General features: G+C 39.5%; 1 protein-coding gene across 7 annotated transcripts in view; it reads right to left on the bottom strand.

Moving 5' to 3' along the window:
- Nucleotides 1-16,152, bottom strand: part of TMEM131L (transmembrane 131 like) — an 81,464-nt gene that overhangs the window by 23,601 nt on the left and 41,711 nt on the right. For 4 of the 7 annotated variants that reach the window (XM_032108225.1, XM_032108229.1, XM_032108228.1 and 1 more), the window contains exons 8-18: nucleotides 11,704-11,781; nucleotides 9,685-9,838; nucleotides 7,569-7,627; nucleotides 7,106-7,214; nucleotides 6,066-6,171; nucleotides 5,262-5,415; nucleotides 4,469-4,639; nucleotides 4,091-4,160; nucleotides 2,016-2,133; nucleotides 1,277-1,418; nucleotides 167-276 (exon numbers count right to left, since the gene is read on the bottom strand). In XM_032108225.1, coding sequence (XP_031964116.1) covers nucleotides 167-276; nucleotides 1,277-1,418; nucleotides 2,016-2,133; nucleotides 4,091-4,160; nucleotides 4,469-4,639; nucleotides 5,262-5,415; nucleotides 6,066-6,171; nucleotides 7,106-7,214; nucleotides 7,569-7,627; nucleotides 9,685-9,838; nucleotides 11,704-11,781 — 1,271 coding nt within the window. The remainder of the gene's footprint in view (nucleotides 1-166; nucleotides 277-1,276; nucleotides 1,419-2,015; nucleotides 2,134-4,090; nucleotides 4,161-4,468; nucleotides 4,640-5,261; nucleotides 5,416-6,065; nucleotides 6,172-7,105; nucleotides 7,215-7,568; nucleotides 7,628-9,684; nucleotides 9,839-11,703; nucleotides 11,782-16,152) is intronic. The other 3 variants (XM_032108226.1, XM_032108231.1, XM_032108227.1) reach the window with 2 other exon arrangements.

Here is a 16,152-nt window from a genome sequence, read left to right as displayed (position 1 = left end):
ACATAATCCCCACCTAAGTTACACTTTGAAAAACAAAAAAAAAAAAAAAAAACCAAAAAAAAACCAAAACCAAAAAAACCCAAAAAAACCCCAATACGTAACAATCATAAGGCATAGCAAATAAGATCTTTTAAAAGGGAAAACAGTATCCTGAGATAGTTATTACCATTTGTTCAGCAGACTCAGTGAAGCTTGGGGATCAGGGTAGTAAGAAAGAGGCAGAAGCTGCAACGTAACTGGGAAGGATGAAGGGTTTCTTAGTACGAAATATTTTACCTAAATAGTTTGGAGGGGAAAAGAAAGAATTAAAAACTACATATTTGAGAACTGGTTGGTAAAATAATTCAGCACTGATAATATGATCTGCATTTTCAAGGGACTTCAATCTGGCTTCTGTCTTAATGCAGTATAATCATACGTGCACAAGACTGCATGGAACAGCAGGACATGTCACCACAATGTCATAATTTGCAAAATCAGCTAAGAGTGCATTTCAAACCACGTGTGCAAAAATACAGACCGACTCCGCTCCCCAAACAACCCTTTCATTTGGATTTTGATTTATGCAGGCAGATGTGAACAAAGCTCTTGCACAGAAGAAAGTGAAGTTAGTGAGGTGCCACCCTTTCTTAGAGAAGTCTGAATGGAAGCAGGTTATAAAAATTACTGTAATGACTAACCATTAAACTGGATAAATGGAATATTAAGGTAATTCACAATATGTGCATATGAAAACTATTTCCATATGACTGGTTCTGGCCTAGGCTAGGTTAGTAGAGACCTAAATCTGACAAACAAGAAAGAAAGTCAGTGTGGCTGGAAGATACATTGCTCTGCAAGCGTTGTATCTTCTCATGAATGTTTCACACACTTCTGTCACACAAGGCAGTGGCATGAGGAAGGCCATCCTGTAACCACATGCATCACTAATGACAACACACCGTATCCCTGGTCCCATGTTCAATTATTTTATCACAAGCATGTGAATTATATAATAAATGCAAGGAAAGTTTTAACAACTACAAAAAATTGTTTGTTAAGACCTACACTGCTTTACTCCTCTCCTTGTACTATAATATTACAACTAGGAAGCTAGAAAACTTATCAAAGAGCCAAAGGGATACAAACCTAGTGTTTTAAATTAGATCAAAACACTAATTCACAAGCAGTATGAAAATGCTAAGCAGCACCAAACATTACCCACAGACTTTATAATTTAAATAAGCTCAGAAAAATACATCAACTCAGAAAAAAGCGTAGGAACAACCATCCTCACCATACTACTTTTAACAGCTGTGGCACTGAAGTTGAGTGTAAGGCCAGGCTCTGTAGTCAATCGTGGCAAGAAAAAGGCAAAGGATTCCTCTTCAGAGTTCTTCTGCTGAATAAAGCGAGCTGGTCCTGAAATACGTCTCCTGCTTTATTGGCAAAACCAGAAAACTTAGTTAGTTTGTATTCTTTTTTTTTTCCCCTTTCAAACAAAGAATAACAACAACAAGACGATTTGCCAGGGCCTATAATTGCATCAACTAAACTTTCCTTGAAAATGGTCTCTACAAAATAAAGCCCATAAAGCTGTACCCCTTAGCAGAGAGTTAGCCTAACTTCTGTGTATGTAGGCCAGGGACTAAAAACATTGGAAGACATTCAAAGACCCTAATCCTGAGAAGACTGCTACACAACCTGTCAATGAAGGATTCAGGCAACTCCATAAATGCTCTGGTAAAACATGCTTTGACTGCCTTCATGCCAGGTAGCCCTGGTGAGATGACTATAGTCAGAATATTATTTACATTCTCAGCTGAAAAGCTTACTTATGGCTGGCAGTGCCTTGAAAGGAACACTGGGAGTGTCTGGGGTGCACTGAAACTCCACATGCTTTGAGAGAACTAACGTAACTGTAGAAAATGGTCCAAAATGTTTTGTTCTAATTAAGAATACTTCCGAACAGAAATATTCTTTCTTACAACACTGTCCTGGCTTGAATTAAGAACCTCAGCAGATTCTGTACAGACCTGCATGCTTCCCCACGTCTTATTTTTTGCCATCTTTCATAAAGGTCACTTGCAAGCTCGGAATCCACGTCCCAGGCAGAATGGTCCAGAGAGAGACTCTTCTGCCAAAGCAGATTTGCTAAAAGGATAATAGGTAGTTCAGATTTTACAGAGATAATATTTGCTCCTTCCATCAACCTACTTCTGAACATGAGTAATTTGTATCTGCAAAGAGTCCAGACCCAAAACAAAAAAGGCAACCCACTTTTCCCCTTCAAAGTGACAGTATGAGAGGGTATATATATTATTTTCCACATCAGATTTGCTTAAGGAAATACATCTGCAAAACCAAAGTAACTGTACATGCAAACAAGAGTATGGGTATTGCACAGGCTTTGTATGCTCTAGTAAGCCCTTTTTTACTGCTGCTATGTCTAATAGACGCCACTGAAGAGTAACCAGGTTATCAGTAGCCTACACAGTACTCTCTGCTGATGGCAGTAAAGTATCAAGATAATATATTACATAGTGGTACAAAAATGGAGTAGCACGGCACAGCAGGGAGCAGAACAATTCCCACAGTTTGACCAAAACAGTCTTCTCCTTTTAGCTTCTTTTCTAGATGCTGATAATTTTCTCAAATTCTTAAGATAAATTGCAAGGCTTTACATCAGTCTAAAGATTAATGCCTTTTAGAAAGTTATACTCATTGGCGCGAGCATTTTCACATAGCAGAAAGAAGTCAGAAAAGCAAACTTCCTTTGAAAGAAAACAGAAATTATTTATTTTGAAAGTGTATGTACTTTATTCTACAATCCTTAATGTTTAAAGTATTGAATTCAGATTGGTGATTACTGGAATAATCCAACTACAATTTCTTTAGGTCAGTATTTTCAGGCTCTTGCATTACACATTTCTGTTTAACAATACTAGTATCCTAAAGCAGAAGGCAGAATACCTGTATATAAAGATCTCATTATCTGCATTATTAGAACAAAAATAAAGTAAGCAACAAGGATTTGGTTGTACCAGCCATATTCCTTTATACAGATTAAAAAAAAATACAAAAAAGCAAACATTTGCTTCTAAGAAATGTACCTAAACGTGCATGCGTACCAGTAATTGTTCAAGTCACATGTGTCTGTATGTCACCTCAGTTCTTCTTTTCACATTTGACTGACTACTATTGCCTTCCTCACATCCTCACACAAAAATACATTTCAGGAAATGTCATCTTGAAAACACTTCCAGGAGAGCACTTAAACATTTAAAGCCCATGGTACCAGCTGCCTTCTGAAACTCCCTACTGCACAGAGATTAAAAACCACGGTTCTGAATCAGCTTTCAACAGATTCAACATTCTTTAGGCAGTATCATGCTGTGTAATACCTATCGCTGTATTTTGGTAAATGCCAGCCATGTACTTAAAACAGCTCCCAGTATTACAGTATCTGGAGATAAATTCCTCAGTTCCAGAAAAAAGTAAGAGCGCTTCTTATTGTTTCACATGATACAGTGTCAAGGACGCTGTCTTATAAGCCTGATAAACCATCTTTTGCAGAAATCTATGGAATTATTGCTGTGAGAAAGAGATAAAGAGAAGGCCTTCAAATTTAACTCTGGATACAGGAGGATATTGGTCAACATTTTTCTGTTTGTTTTTCATCAAAGAATTCTCAGGATCTGGGCTCAGGTTATGCACATTTTCTAATAACTCTGAGTTAGTGGACAGTTTTACCATTCTACCTCAACATCTCTTGAGAAAATGTGTATAAAGAAAGAAAAGGGCAATACATCACCCATGAGAACTCATCGGAGAGTCTTAAATACTAAAACTCAAAAAAAAAAAAATGTTTCAAGATAGAACATCAGCTTGGCATGTGCTATGGAATTAGATGTCTGAAATACTGCACCATGTAGTCAGTACCCTTAGCCATTTACATGGTCCCTGAAAAGAGGGTGTTTTTAAAAAAGCGTAAAACTAAGTGCTTGTATAAACAATCTCAAGATTCTCATTACAAGTCCTGCTATATAAAATGAATTTTCTACAATAAAACTACTGTCAGATGCCAAAAAAAAGCCTAAGATGAGCCTACCTGAATCAGACTTTCCCAAGTAGCACTGAATATCACAGTGGGCAATTGCTTCAAAATTAAGATCTCCCTGCTGGAAAAACAAAATAAAAATATAACAAGAGAACAAATTTCAGTTTCTCAGTGCATAATTTCATAGAGTCAAATAAGAGAATTAAGGCCTTGAATTAAGAGAATTAAGTGCCAAGAGACCTATAATTCCATCGCTGTTCAACTCTGGGGACTTCACTTCTTAAGCTACAGAAGGGTTTAACAGAGTGGTCTGGTACTGAGCCTTTCTTTCAGGACTAAGGAACACATTTTCTGGCCTGAGAGAGACTCTGCTGTAGTTGGGTTTGCAGTGCCTAACAACAATTCAACACACACAATTGAATACAATACCTTGGACACAGTCGAATATATCTGCAGAGGTATTTCAAACATCACTCCCACATTTGTGGACAAACAAATACTAGAGAGCACATTCGTTACAGTGTCTTTCACACTGAGCTTCAAAGAAAATACATTCCAGCAGCCTGGAGGTAGAGTCAGAGGTTCAGCAAAGTTCAGAATCTAAAAAGAATCAAACAACAGCTGAATTAAAATTGGTACATTTACTGGTGCAGGTGATACCTTGAAGAATGTAAACGTTCTTGCCCTTTGTGCTTTTGCTGTTACTAAATGGTGATACGTGCCTATACCCAACCCATACAGTGCATATATGCAAATCTCAATATCAAAATATTAAGAGTCATTTAGATGCCTACATTATGTGCTTATTCATAAACCAGATTTGCCTGATTTGAATCAAGCAGTTGTGCGAGTAAATTATCAGCTTCAAAGCTCATCTATGCACTAAAGACTTCCACTATAAAGAAATGCTGAATCCTAGAGAGCACAAACACACATGCAACAATTCTGAGAACAGAGCAATAATCTGTAATTTGATGCATCTGTAGCTGCAACTCAAAGGAAAGAACAGTTGTTAAAAAAACAATACAAAACTAAGCAGGACAGTGAATAATGCCTCTTGAGACAGCAGCCTAATAGTTACAGATGTACACATACCTTTATTTTCAACTGATTCCAACCAGCTCTAAGAACACCAAGTTCTTCAAAGAACCTATTCCTATGTCAAAGGTCCGTATCTTTAAATCAAATACAAAACACTGTACAAAGAAGAAATAAAGCTCACCTTTACTATGTTCTTTGTTTCTCTGGCTATGAAGACTTCATTCAATTCAATGCTGAAGTAAAAATTATTTGTAAACCATATGGACCAGTATCCTGAAGTGTTATGGTGTGGCTCTATATGAAACAATGCTGCAGAAGGATCTACATCAAAATACCTGTAAGAAAATAGAGAAAAAAATATAAATACACCTGCTATTGTCCTTGAATACATAATAAGTGGTCCATACAAAAGAAGATACCATAGCATTCTTGCATAATGAGGCTCTTCTAAGCTTTTATGGAGAAGAACAAAAATTTTATTTGGGAATAATTACATATGAGAGTAAAAATTCACAAGAACCATGTAAAAGAGGCAGGCAAAATTTCTACCCTCTTGTTATGCTATAGTACAACATTGCCTACTGCTTTGCAATACAGTAGGCTGGGTGAAATTGGCAAAAGATGACTGAAGAAAGAAAAGACTTCACACTTTTTCTAAAACTATCCAGCTTCTGCGTTGCATTAACAAGGATGCTGGAAATTTTACCACAGACTAATCAACGTGTATACAATATGAGCTGCTAAGGCGTATCTTTTTACTGGCTCCTGAAATTGTTCTTGGGATAAAATACAGAACTATTGCTTGAAACATGACAGGTCCATTTTGGCAAATGACACAGCAACAATAGGAAGAAGCCTTTTCACTGACCTTGGAATCGTAGACTGACAAAGGAAGTTACCTTCATCTCTTAGAAGTAAGGTACAGTATTTTCATTATAATATCAGTGAATGTTAACAGACAAACAAAAACCCACTGTCAACCTACCCTTCCATCACAGGACAGAAAAGACAGGCTTTGAGTGTTGTAGTGCCTTTCAAAAGATTGCTCTCTTTGTTGTCAGAATAAAGACTTTCACTGTCACAGGATGCAGCTGGGAAAGAGCAGACACATGGAATACATCATCCAGAAGCATATCTAAAATTATTTCATGTGAAGATTTGCAAGAAAGGAGAACCTTTGCTGGTGCGATACTCACACAGAGTAAAGCACCTAATTGTTTGAGTCCTGATTTTCAGAGATTTCAAAACTTGCCTTAAATATTCATGAATGCTAAACACCTTCAAAAAATACACCCACAATAAGGCTGTGAAGAGCTACCTGACCAATTTTAACCACGTGTCACCGGCACAGCATTCTTACTAATGAGAGCACACTGCCTCCTTTTAATAACTGAAAACCTGCTCTGAAAAAAAGAATCCCTGAACATAATAGTCCCTTCTTTCTTCTTATTCGCCCATGTTTTCCCTAGGAAAAACATGTCTCAATGTCATTATGAAAGCAGCCTGTTTCATAAATGTTTAAAGTCTGTACACTGCAGTCTAGCGGCCAGAATAGGAAACAGGCTGGAGTCAGGAATGCTTAAATGTCAATCTCTGCTCTTCCACAAACACGTCTGCTCTCAGGCAAACCTCTTCAATGGTCCTGCCAAGAAATGTCATAGAAAATGACCACCCAAGCACAATAGCCTTTTAGAAAACATATTTGAAACAGAAAAAAAACATAAAAGGATGTTGAAAAAGCATGTTCAATAATTATGCTTATTGTAAAATCAGCTAACATTGTAGCAAATGTCTTTTCCCCCTTTTTCAAGCACGTATAGCTTAGAGCCTTCAACCAGCATAAGAGGAACCACATACACATAAAAATGGTGGAAAAAACTAGCAAAAAAATTCATCCTCTTTCTCAGTGAAGTCCAGACAAGTTGATTTTGAGATCTTTCAGGGTCTCTGGTGAAAAAAACTACCCCTTTTTCAGCAATCAAATCCTGTTTAATGATATGATCTCTAAATATATGTAACCTGTACCTTTACAAGAAATAGAAGCAACTTTCGTGAAGTTAGTAGATGATGAGGATAGCAGTACTGGCTCAAATTCCACAGGTGATGAGTCTTTTTGTGACAACTGACGTATTTCCTGCATGAAGACAAGACAAATGATTTTTGTGGCAGTACTACCACTATTAGTTTTGCAGCTCCTGTATTAGTCTATCTTCTTGTCAAATTTGCAAGCCACCATCTGCCATTTTCTCATATCTTCTAAATCAACACATGAATTTTTATTCAAGCTAACAGCTCTTATGTTTAAAAAAAAAAATTCATCACTGAACTACAACATGTCATCTCAAGGATCTATTAGACATTTGGGCACACTTCAAAAATTTAGAAGTGTGACATTTGCCACCAGCAAAATCAATCTGCTATTAGAGAAAGCTAATTCCCCAATCAAATCCAACACCCTAAATTATGACTTCCCAAAGCCCACAATTACCTGTATATGCACAAGGCTGTTTCCAGAATGCATGATATACACATCTACTGATGAATGACCTGTCCAAAAGAATGAACACCAAGGTAAGTTCACCAAGGACGGAAACACTCTTGTTTCTTCTCTTGTCAGATATGAGAAGCAATCCCAGTTTAAATTTTAACATCTTTGTGTGACAGATACCCTTGCTAAAAGGAAGAACTATTTACATCTTGAGCTGGCAAACGTTTGAGAGAGGAGGAAAAATCCACTCAACAAGATTTTTGGCCACAAAGATGCAGGCAAGCTTTAACAGGGAATCTTCATTATCCTCTAAATCCTATCTAGAGCACAATTCCCCCCTTTCCTAGGGGCAGGGAGACAGGAGTTAACAGCTGAAGGGAAGAAGAACGGCTGGTGATGCAAGTAACTTTCTACAGGCCAGTCTATCAGTAGCAGGAGAGGGTCCAGTGAAAACTGTTCTGTATCACACACAGCTGAACAAGATCCTGCCTCACCTGCTTTAAAATGCAAGCATTCCCAGGAGATAATGTGAAGCCAGATTCAGTGCTTTGGGCTCAAATCAGGAATGGTCTTATCACCCAGCAGGTGGAAAACTATTGCCTAAAGCAACAGGAGACAGAGGTAACAGCTCTCACCTGCGGATAAGGCGGTACAGCTGTGTTGGGGAACCACCCTTGGTCACTGGCAAAGCTTTGTTTCCATCCACAGGACAGCAGGAAGATGTACAGGACCAAAAGAAGAGCAGCAGGACAGAATAACTTGTGTTTTTGTCCTTGCTCATGCTTGAATTAAATCAGTGTATGCAGGCTGACACGAAAGGACGTTCTCCCACCTGACCAGCCATGATTTCTAATGATGTATGTGCTTTGCTCAGCTGCTTGAAAGCAAGACTGCAAGTGCCAGCTTCCAAAAGCAGGTTCAAGGTGTTGCTTATGAGCTCCACATACTCCCCAGCTGCTTAAAGCACATACTCTTAAAGCACAAGCTCTTCAGCCTTTCCAACTGGTGAGTTCCCCTGTGCAGCCCTGCCTACCTGCTGTCCCACTCTAGGTGCTAACATCCCACCAACAGCAAATCCAAAAGGCTTACAGGACCAGCCTCTAGCACAGAGAGGACTTATAGCTGCACTATATTTAACAGAAAACAGCCCTAAAAGCGTATTTCTAGTACTTTAACCATCAAAAGTGTTAACAGTGAGCGCCCTTGACAGAACAGATGGGAACAATTTTCTACCAGCATCAGAATAAATGCAAATCCACAACTCAACAAAGCCCTGGCATCTCACTGGCAGGGAAACTAGGTTTGCAGCGGGTATTTCAGTTTCAGCTCTGTGAAATATCACAGAACAGACACAAGGGAAGCAGTACATATTGTGGACATTTTCTTGTGTATATTGTATCTATTGTTTTGTGACTAGATTTTGAAATGCATTTCTCAAAAGACAGAAAGATCACACTCTTTCAATAAGTATGTTAAAAAATATTATTTTAATCTGGACTCTTAAGCAGTTTCTTCTTCTCCAGTCAGAAGGGAAAACTGGCAAAAATGTCTAAAAAAAGCTGTTCTAATAGACTGCAAGACTCTATAAATAATTTTAAATCCCCTGGATTTAGAGGATTTGCAGCATAAAGAAACTGCAAGGAGTTGATTGTTTTGCCTGTGGAATTCTAGCTTACAAGAACAAATGATGTGCACATCTGTATTACCTCATTACCCTACTTTCCATAACAGCCACTCTCGCCAGTACTGTATAAACCATTCTGCCTTCACAGTCCCATAATGGTTGATTTAATTAATGGGAAACCAGAGATGCAGTTGTAGAATTCAAAGGACCATGTCATCTTTCCCTACTATTTAAGCAGATGCATAAGCACGGGGGACTAAAGAATGAAAAAGATGTAGTTTACAACTTTACAATTGTTACCTTTATGAAGGGAACTCTGCTTATGATAACTCTGCCCTACACAATTTCCTGCACGCTGTGTTTAACTGAACTTTGTTTCCCCTACTTGTGAAGTTAAGCTGTTACTGAATTCAATTCAATTTAGGATACCAAATTGCAAATTATGTATAAAATCAAGCTGTATTACACTTAACAGGCAGATTTAAGACTTACCTGAGGTCTTTGTTCTTTCCATTGCTACATAAACTACAAAAAGATTCTCCAGTAAGTATTGTCTGTGCTCCACAAAATCTTGCTGGGCATTTTCCACTCTTACTGTTAAGCTCATTTCTAGCAGCATTGGGTCATCGGACATAAAACAGCAACTCTGGAGTGAGACAAAGGGATATGGTGTGTGTGTGATGGGGGACAGAACAGAAGAAGTTCACTACACTAAGGTACTCTGAGAAATTAATCAAAGGTATTATCTAACAAACAAGGTTTCCAGCACCAAAGCGCTGGCAAAACAGAAGTAATTAGGACCTTTGCTAAAATCTCAGCAGAAACCAAACACAGTGCAGGTACAGAGAGCACAGCAAAAACAAAGACAAAAACAACTAAAAAAGACACTGAACCTTGAGAGAATGAAAATTTATAAACTGTCTTAGTCAGTCTCACCTCAGGGACTGCAAAACAGTTTCCTTTGTTAAATCCTCTGCCTTCAATAAAATGTGCCATAAACAGACTGATGCATGTGTCTTAATGGTAGGAAGACAGTTCATGTTCACTGGTCTGTTTATAGTTAATTTTTCCAAATCCTGTGTTTTTGTCTCCATTTCTCACTGAAGTAATTTTAAAAAAACAAACATACATGTACAATTCTTAATAGAAAACACTGTTGTCTGGCTAGAATACTTCAGAAAAATACAAATAGGATCTTATTTCCATCTGTAAGCAGTGGCTGCTGTTAACACAGCTAAGTCATAGCAACTACAAAGACACAGACACCATTTGGCAAAAAAAATTAAAGCCAGCAAAGCAGAACAGAACTAGACAATCAACAGTGAATAACATACATTGGTCCTGCATCAAACCACAAGGTCGCTAAACTCAGGCTCCGATGCCCTACCAAGAAGACTAATTTGCTCAGGATGGAGGAGGAGACAACAGGCACGTGAAGTGCTCTCAGAATTGCAGCAAAACACTTCCAGCTAATCTCAAGTGCTGCAAGGAAGTACAGCAGGAGTGGGAAGCGCCTGAGGATGGGATGCCAGCTCACAGCTCACACAGCACCAGAGACTCTCAGCACTTGAAATGGCTGCCAGGAGCAGGAGAGGAGGCTGCCATGGCGACTGGAGCACAGGCACAGTGCACCCTTGGGAAGTCAGATCAAAGGGCAGACAGCTGCACCCCATGCAGCCTCCAATGCTCAGGTGCACCTCAAGCACCTCAATGCACTGTGCACTGCAAGAACCAAACGTGGAAGCAAAGCAGCACAGGAATGCTGCCCTGTGCAACACACAGGAATACAGCTCTGGAGCCTGGGCCTCATCACTCCTGGGGAAAGCGGTGCCGCCGGCCACAGCGCGGGTCTGTGTCTGACCCAACACCACACCCACAGTGAGCAGCACCCACCTCACACCAGTGAGCAGCACCCACCTACCATGTAAGGATGCTTGAGGAGAGACGGGAAGAGGACTCAGATGGCACTGCCCAGGCCAAGGAGATAACCTACTGTCCTGAAGGCTCAGTGCTTTTGGAGGGGGAGTCCCTGCTAACACACTCGCCCCTCTGCAGCTCTGTCCAGCACCACAGCCGCCCTCACATCCCCAGGAACACAGCCCAGGCAGCCCAGGCTTCAGCCTCTCCAGCTCACTGATCACTTCTCACTGTGAACCAGACACTCATGAAAAGTTTCCGGAGAAAAAAATTACAGGAATCTAATCTAAGTAGTACAACACCTACCTATCAGAATGCTTAGCCTGTTGGACTGGTTTTGGTTTAGTTTTTTGGGAGGTTTATGGGATGGTGGGTATCTTTTTTCATCTCCTTTATTCCTAAAGATTTTAGTGTGATGTGTGTGACATTTCATTTACATCAGAGGATGCAGTTTTATAAAAACACAATTCCCATTTAAACTGAGACACTGAAAACTGCAATGTTGCTAAAATTTCTAGAGCTCTGGAAAGCGTCCCTCTAAGCTTGGTTTAAAATAGAAGACTTACACAGATATAAAATAATAATAAAACATACCTTAACTAGCTGATATGTGTCATTAGGTAAACTGCACTCAAGATGAACCCGTAATAGACTGGCATTCATAGTTTCTGTCTGTAAGAAAAGAAAAGTGATGAAAACATCAAACACATTGCTTCAAATGTTATATAAATCTAATTCACATACCATTATTTATAAAGATAATAGGACTGCTTCCTCATATACAGAACACAGCAATGTAAGGAATTTTTTTAATGACTACAATTACTCTGTACAGTAGTCCAGCAATTAAACTCTGAATCTCAGGACTCCATCAATATCTACCTACTTATCAACATCAAAAACTTATTACACATGATTATTAAATATTTATACAGCATCAGCATGAGAACTCTTACAAATTTTCTTATGCCAAAAATCTGCATTCAACAGACCCTTGTGTGCAATATAAAAGCTTATTTCCTTGTTTTCTGTGTATTTTCTTTGCTGACTGGATATTGAAATACAGTATCTAGGCCAAGAACATAATGCTTCTTGGACATGGTCTGACACACAGGCTTCATGCCAAAATGGACAGACAGAAAATACTTGTTTTGCCTTTTTATTGACTAGAATGGGAAAAGAAAAGAAAAGATGACATTGACTGTGCCAGCTTGTAAAGCACTAATAAATCTAATGGGGCAACAGCACCAACAAAGCCAAGTACAGTTCATGAAAGCTATCTGGAAATCTGCACTGCCAAATTACTTGCAGAAACTGCACAGCCAGTATATCGTGATCCTAAATTAAATTTAAAAAAAAAAAAAAAAAAGCCAGAATCAGAATGGCAGACCTGTCACTCTATCAGTGCCTTACTTACAGCCAAATTTCGTGCTAATTTTGAGGCTGATGTGGAACCCCTGCCCTCTGTTTCTCTTGCGATACTGAAATATCTGAGTAGGGTATCTGCAGGTTCAGGTTTTTGAAGGTGTTGATTAAACTGACTTTAAACAATTTCAATAATTTGATGCAGAAAAGCAAAATTGTGAAGAAACTTTTGAAGGTATCTAACACCCTATTTCATACCTCTCTAAGACAGGAGAAAGGGGACAGGCAGGGGCATGTGAAAAGAGAGATTTAGCACACGTGTGACATTTCACAGGGCTCAGTTTTATAAAAGCACTGCCAAAAGGAAGCCAAGATCTGCATTCCCGACTCAACAGGATTTCATACCAAAATGACTGAGGCTTCACGCAAGAGGGCGATATAGTCCCTGCAAAGGTGGTTGGTGGCAACCCAAACGCTTTCCCCAGCACAGCTTTCTGGGGGACTCAAACCCCTCCAAACTCCTTTCTTTTTTTACAGATGTTTTTGTTCTTACCAAATTGTGAGAGCAGAAAAAAAAACCCCATTTGATTTCAAAACATGCATCATTTCCTAACCCCCTCACAGCCACGGCTGCTGGTGGAGTTTTAACAAGGCAGTAAGATTTACAACTTTGGGGGTCATTTTCTGATCAGATAAAACCTGATGCTTAGACTTGCCTTCTCAGCACTTCTTGGAAGAACACTACTGCTTTCATGGTCCTAAATAAGGATTTGTTAGCCCTTATTCAATGCCACTGTAGTTTGAAGTCATTTAAGAACCCACATCTCTGTTAAAAATATCAGCTACATCGTATTTTTTCCAGCCTTTGTTTTTCTTGACCTGGCATAGATCTAACATAGGAACTGCTGTCACCTTAAAATTGAAGCTTCTAATGCACAGGGTGGGGGGGAAAAGTGCTACTGGGGCTGTATTTGATGTTCATCTGCTTTCTAGGGGAAATTTTTATTTCCTTGTGAGGCTATCTTCAGAAAAGGAAACAGGTTTGCATTTCTCTAAGGCAGACAACAATGCATAACTGTCGTGCCTAATATCTTACAGGACTGGCAGGATGGCTCTGAGTTAACCCTAAAGAGGAGATAATGCATCTGAGAAGAAAACACTGTCAGAAGCAGAGTTTCCAATCAGACAAATCCAGGACTATCTCTCCCAGCAGTGCAAGCACTCCATTTATACTGTAAATATCACTGCTAATGAATGAGAGCAGAGAGCTGAGTTATGCAGCAAATATTTGTACCACAGGCAAATTGAAAAGGAGAGGCACAGCAGGGAAAACTGAGCAAGAACTCTGCAAAGCATTACAACTATTGCCACTTAATTACCTGGTGCAACTATTTTGTATTAGGTATACATATTTGAATATACACACACACTCAGCACCCACAAATCCTCTATGAACTGAACAAAGACAATTGATAGAAGCAACATAAATTCTTGGCAGTTTGGTAAGTTCTCAAGTTTAAATTTTAAAGAAATAGAGGCCTCTTTCAATAAAACCCTAAAAACCTGAACTATCCATCTCCAAGGAGTCCCACTCCTGACAAAGGGCTAGGATTCTCGCTGGGGGACAGCAGTGTTGGCAATTATTTAGAAAACAATTCAACCATCAATGAGGTCTCAGTAACACACAGCTCTCTAAAAGATTTTCAGATATATTCTCGCATCATTACCAGGACTGTAGAGTTCAAATCACTTTCTGGAGTTTAGCTACAGTATCATTAAAAAAGAACAACACTGAACAATCCTCCTCTTCTTCCTGTAGGCTGATCCCTCAAAGTTCCTGTCCTGGACAGTCCTTGGCCCTAAAGTGGTATTTCCGCTCGGAATGATGTTAATAAGCTGTCCCTGTAATAATGATTCAGCAGAGTTCCATCAGTTTTTTGCAGGCAGTTATCAGGATAGCACACCAAGAAAGCCCTACTGTCGTCCTTTCTTCCCTCTCCACGCCCAAGCACCGCACTTGGACAAAGCAAAACATGGCTTAAGGAGTGTTACATTCCTGTCAGTACTTGCAGTATTTCCCAAGTCGTCAGTTCATAAACTTTGAACTCCTCTGGGAAGTCAGCAAAGCGATATCTGTGTCTCCTACGATAAGACCCTCCACCCTGCATGCCACTCCTCCACTAACATTTCCACCATCCTGAACACAGAGAGGCAGTGATGTAGCTGCCCTGTTAGTGCTGTCCAAATACTAAACAATGCCAAAAAACCAGGCAACTATAGCGAAGACTACACCCAGAAGCTGGGTAAACAACGACGACCTATATGGGCTCCACCATCTGTTACGGCTTAGTGGTAACTAGCCACTGCTGAATGGCCACGTGGACGTACCACGAACTCACAGTGTGGGACACAGCTCTTCTTTCCTCCCAATGAGTGAGCCATGAGCCCAGGAATCCTGGGATCCAGGACCACAGGCCAATCCCAAACCCTTCAAATGCTGAAACTTTGAAAAGGGCAACAGAAAGATGGAGAAATTCAACAGTAAAAAAGGCACGTTTGCCTTTTCTTTCTGCTTTCTTATTAAGCACAAGAGTTTCTGCTTAAAAATGTGGGGGAATGAAGGAGGAAAAAAAAGGCCTTTGTGCTTTGCCCACTAAAAGATAAAAACAATGCACGAAATCCATGGATGTTCATTTTCCACAAAAAATTCAAATATAAACCTGTTGCATATTGCATTTCCAATGGAAACAGTACTGTAGAGGTAAATTTCCATCTATAATCCCCAGGTTTATGTTACATTTCCAACACAAATAACCCTACAGTGGCACAATTTTATGCATATCCCTATTTACAGTTCTGGCCTTGACCTTCAAAACAAGTTTTTACAAATTGAAGAAGCTATAAAAGGGGTGGTCAATTCGGTGGCAAAAGGGACAGCCCATTACTAAAGACACTGCAGAGCATGGATTGTTCAGCTTGGCAAAGTGAAAGCTGAAAGTTCTGGTGCCAGCTACAAATGCTTCTAAGTGTCAGAAGCAGGAAGAGCTACATAAATTAAATGTGCATCTTAATATATAAACTGGCCACAAAGCAACTTAAATTAGAACTCAGGTGTAGGTTTCCAATCATCAAAGTAGCTTGTATTAGGGGTACCAAGGCCTCCAGCAATTCTGGTAAGTCACTTTACCTAGCACATGATGGGACTAATGATGTCAAAACTTTTCTGGCCTTGTTGACCAAGGATGTCAGTCTTAGTGAACAATTTAAACACAACCACCTTTAAAACAGGGGACAACTTAGGCAAAAAAACAGACACACAGCATGCAGCTCTCTGTCTGAGGTTTCCAAGCAGTTATCAGGGGACTTCAGAGGTAAGGACACCTTCAGTGTATCAAACTAGACACTATCACCCAAGGTTAGAACTCAATCATCCCGAGGTGAAAAGGGATGTGCAAATGAGGCTTATGCTATCCTGAATTTACCCTGGTATTTTATGTCAGCTAAAAATAAACAGGGGAAAAGAAATGTGCACAGCTAAGTGAGTATGACTGGTTTGTTTTAAATGCTTTTTCACTACAAGCCTCCATTCTATGTGTAATAGTTATGTATCCTCCAGTTCGCCCATGTGTATTTACTCACTCAGACCTCACCAACCTCTCTTCCTTCTACCTTTTCTGA

This window comes from Corvus moneduloides, chromosome 5, assembly GCF_009650955.1.
Source record: "Corvus moneduloides isolate bCorMon1 chromosome 5, bCorMon1.pri, whole genome shotgun sequence".
Classification (NCBI taxonomy): domain Eukaryota; kingdom Metazoa; phylum Chordata; class Aves; order Passeriformes; family Corvidae; genus Corvus; species Corvus moneduloides.
The sequence above is the reverse complement of the archived record's forward strand: the minus strand, read 5'-3'. Positions and strand labels throughout refer to the sequence as shown.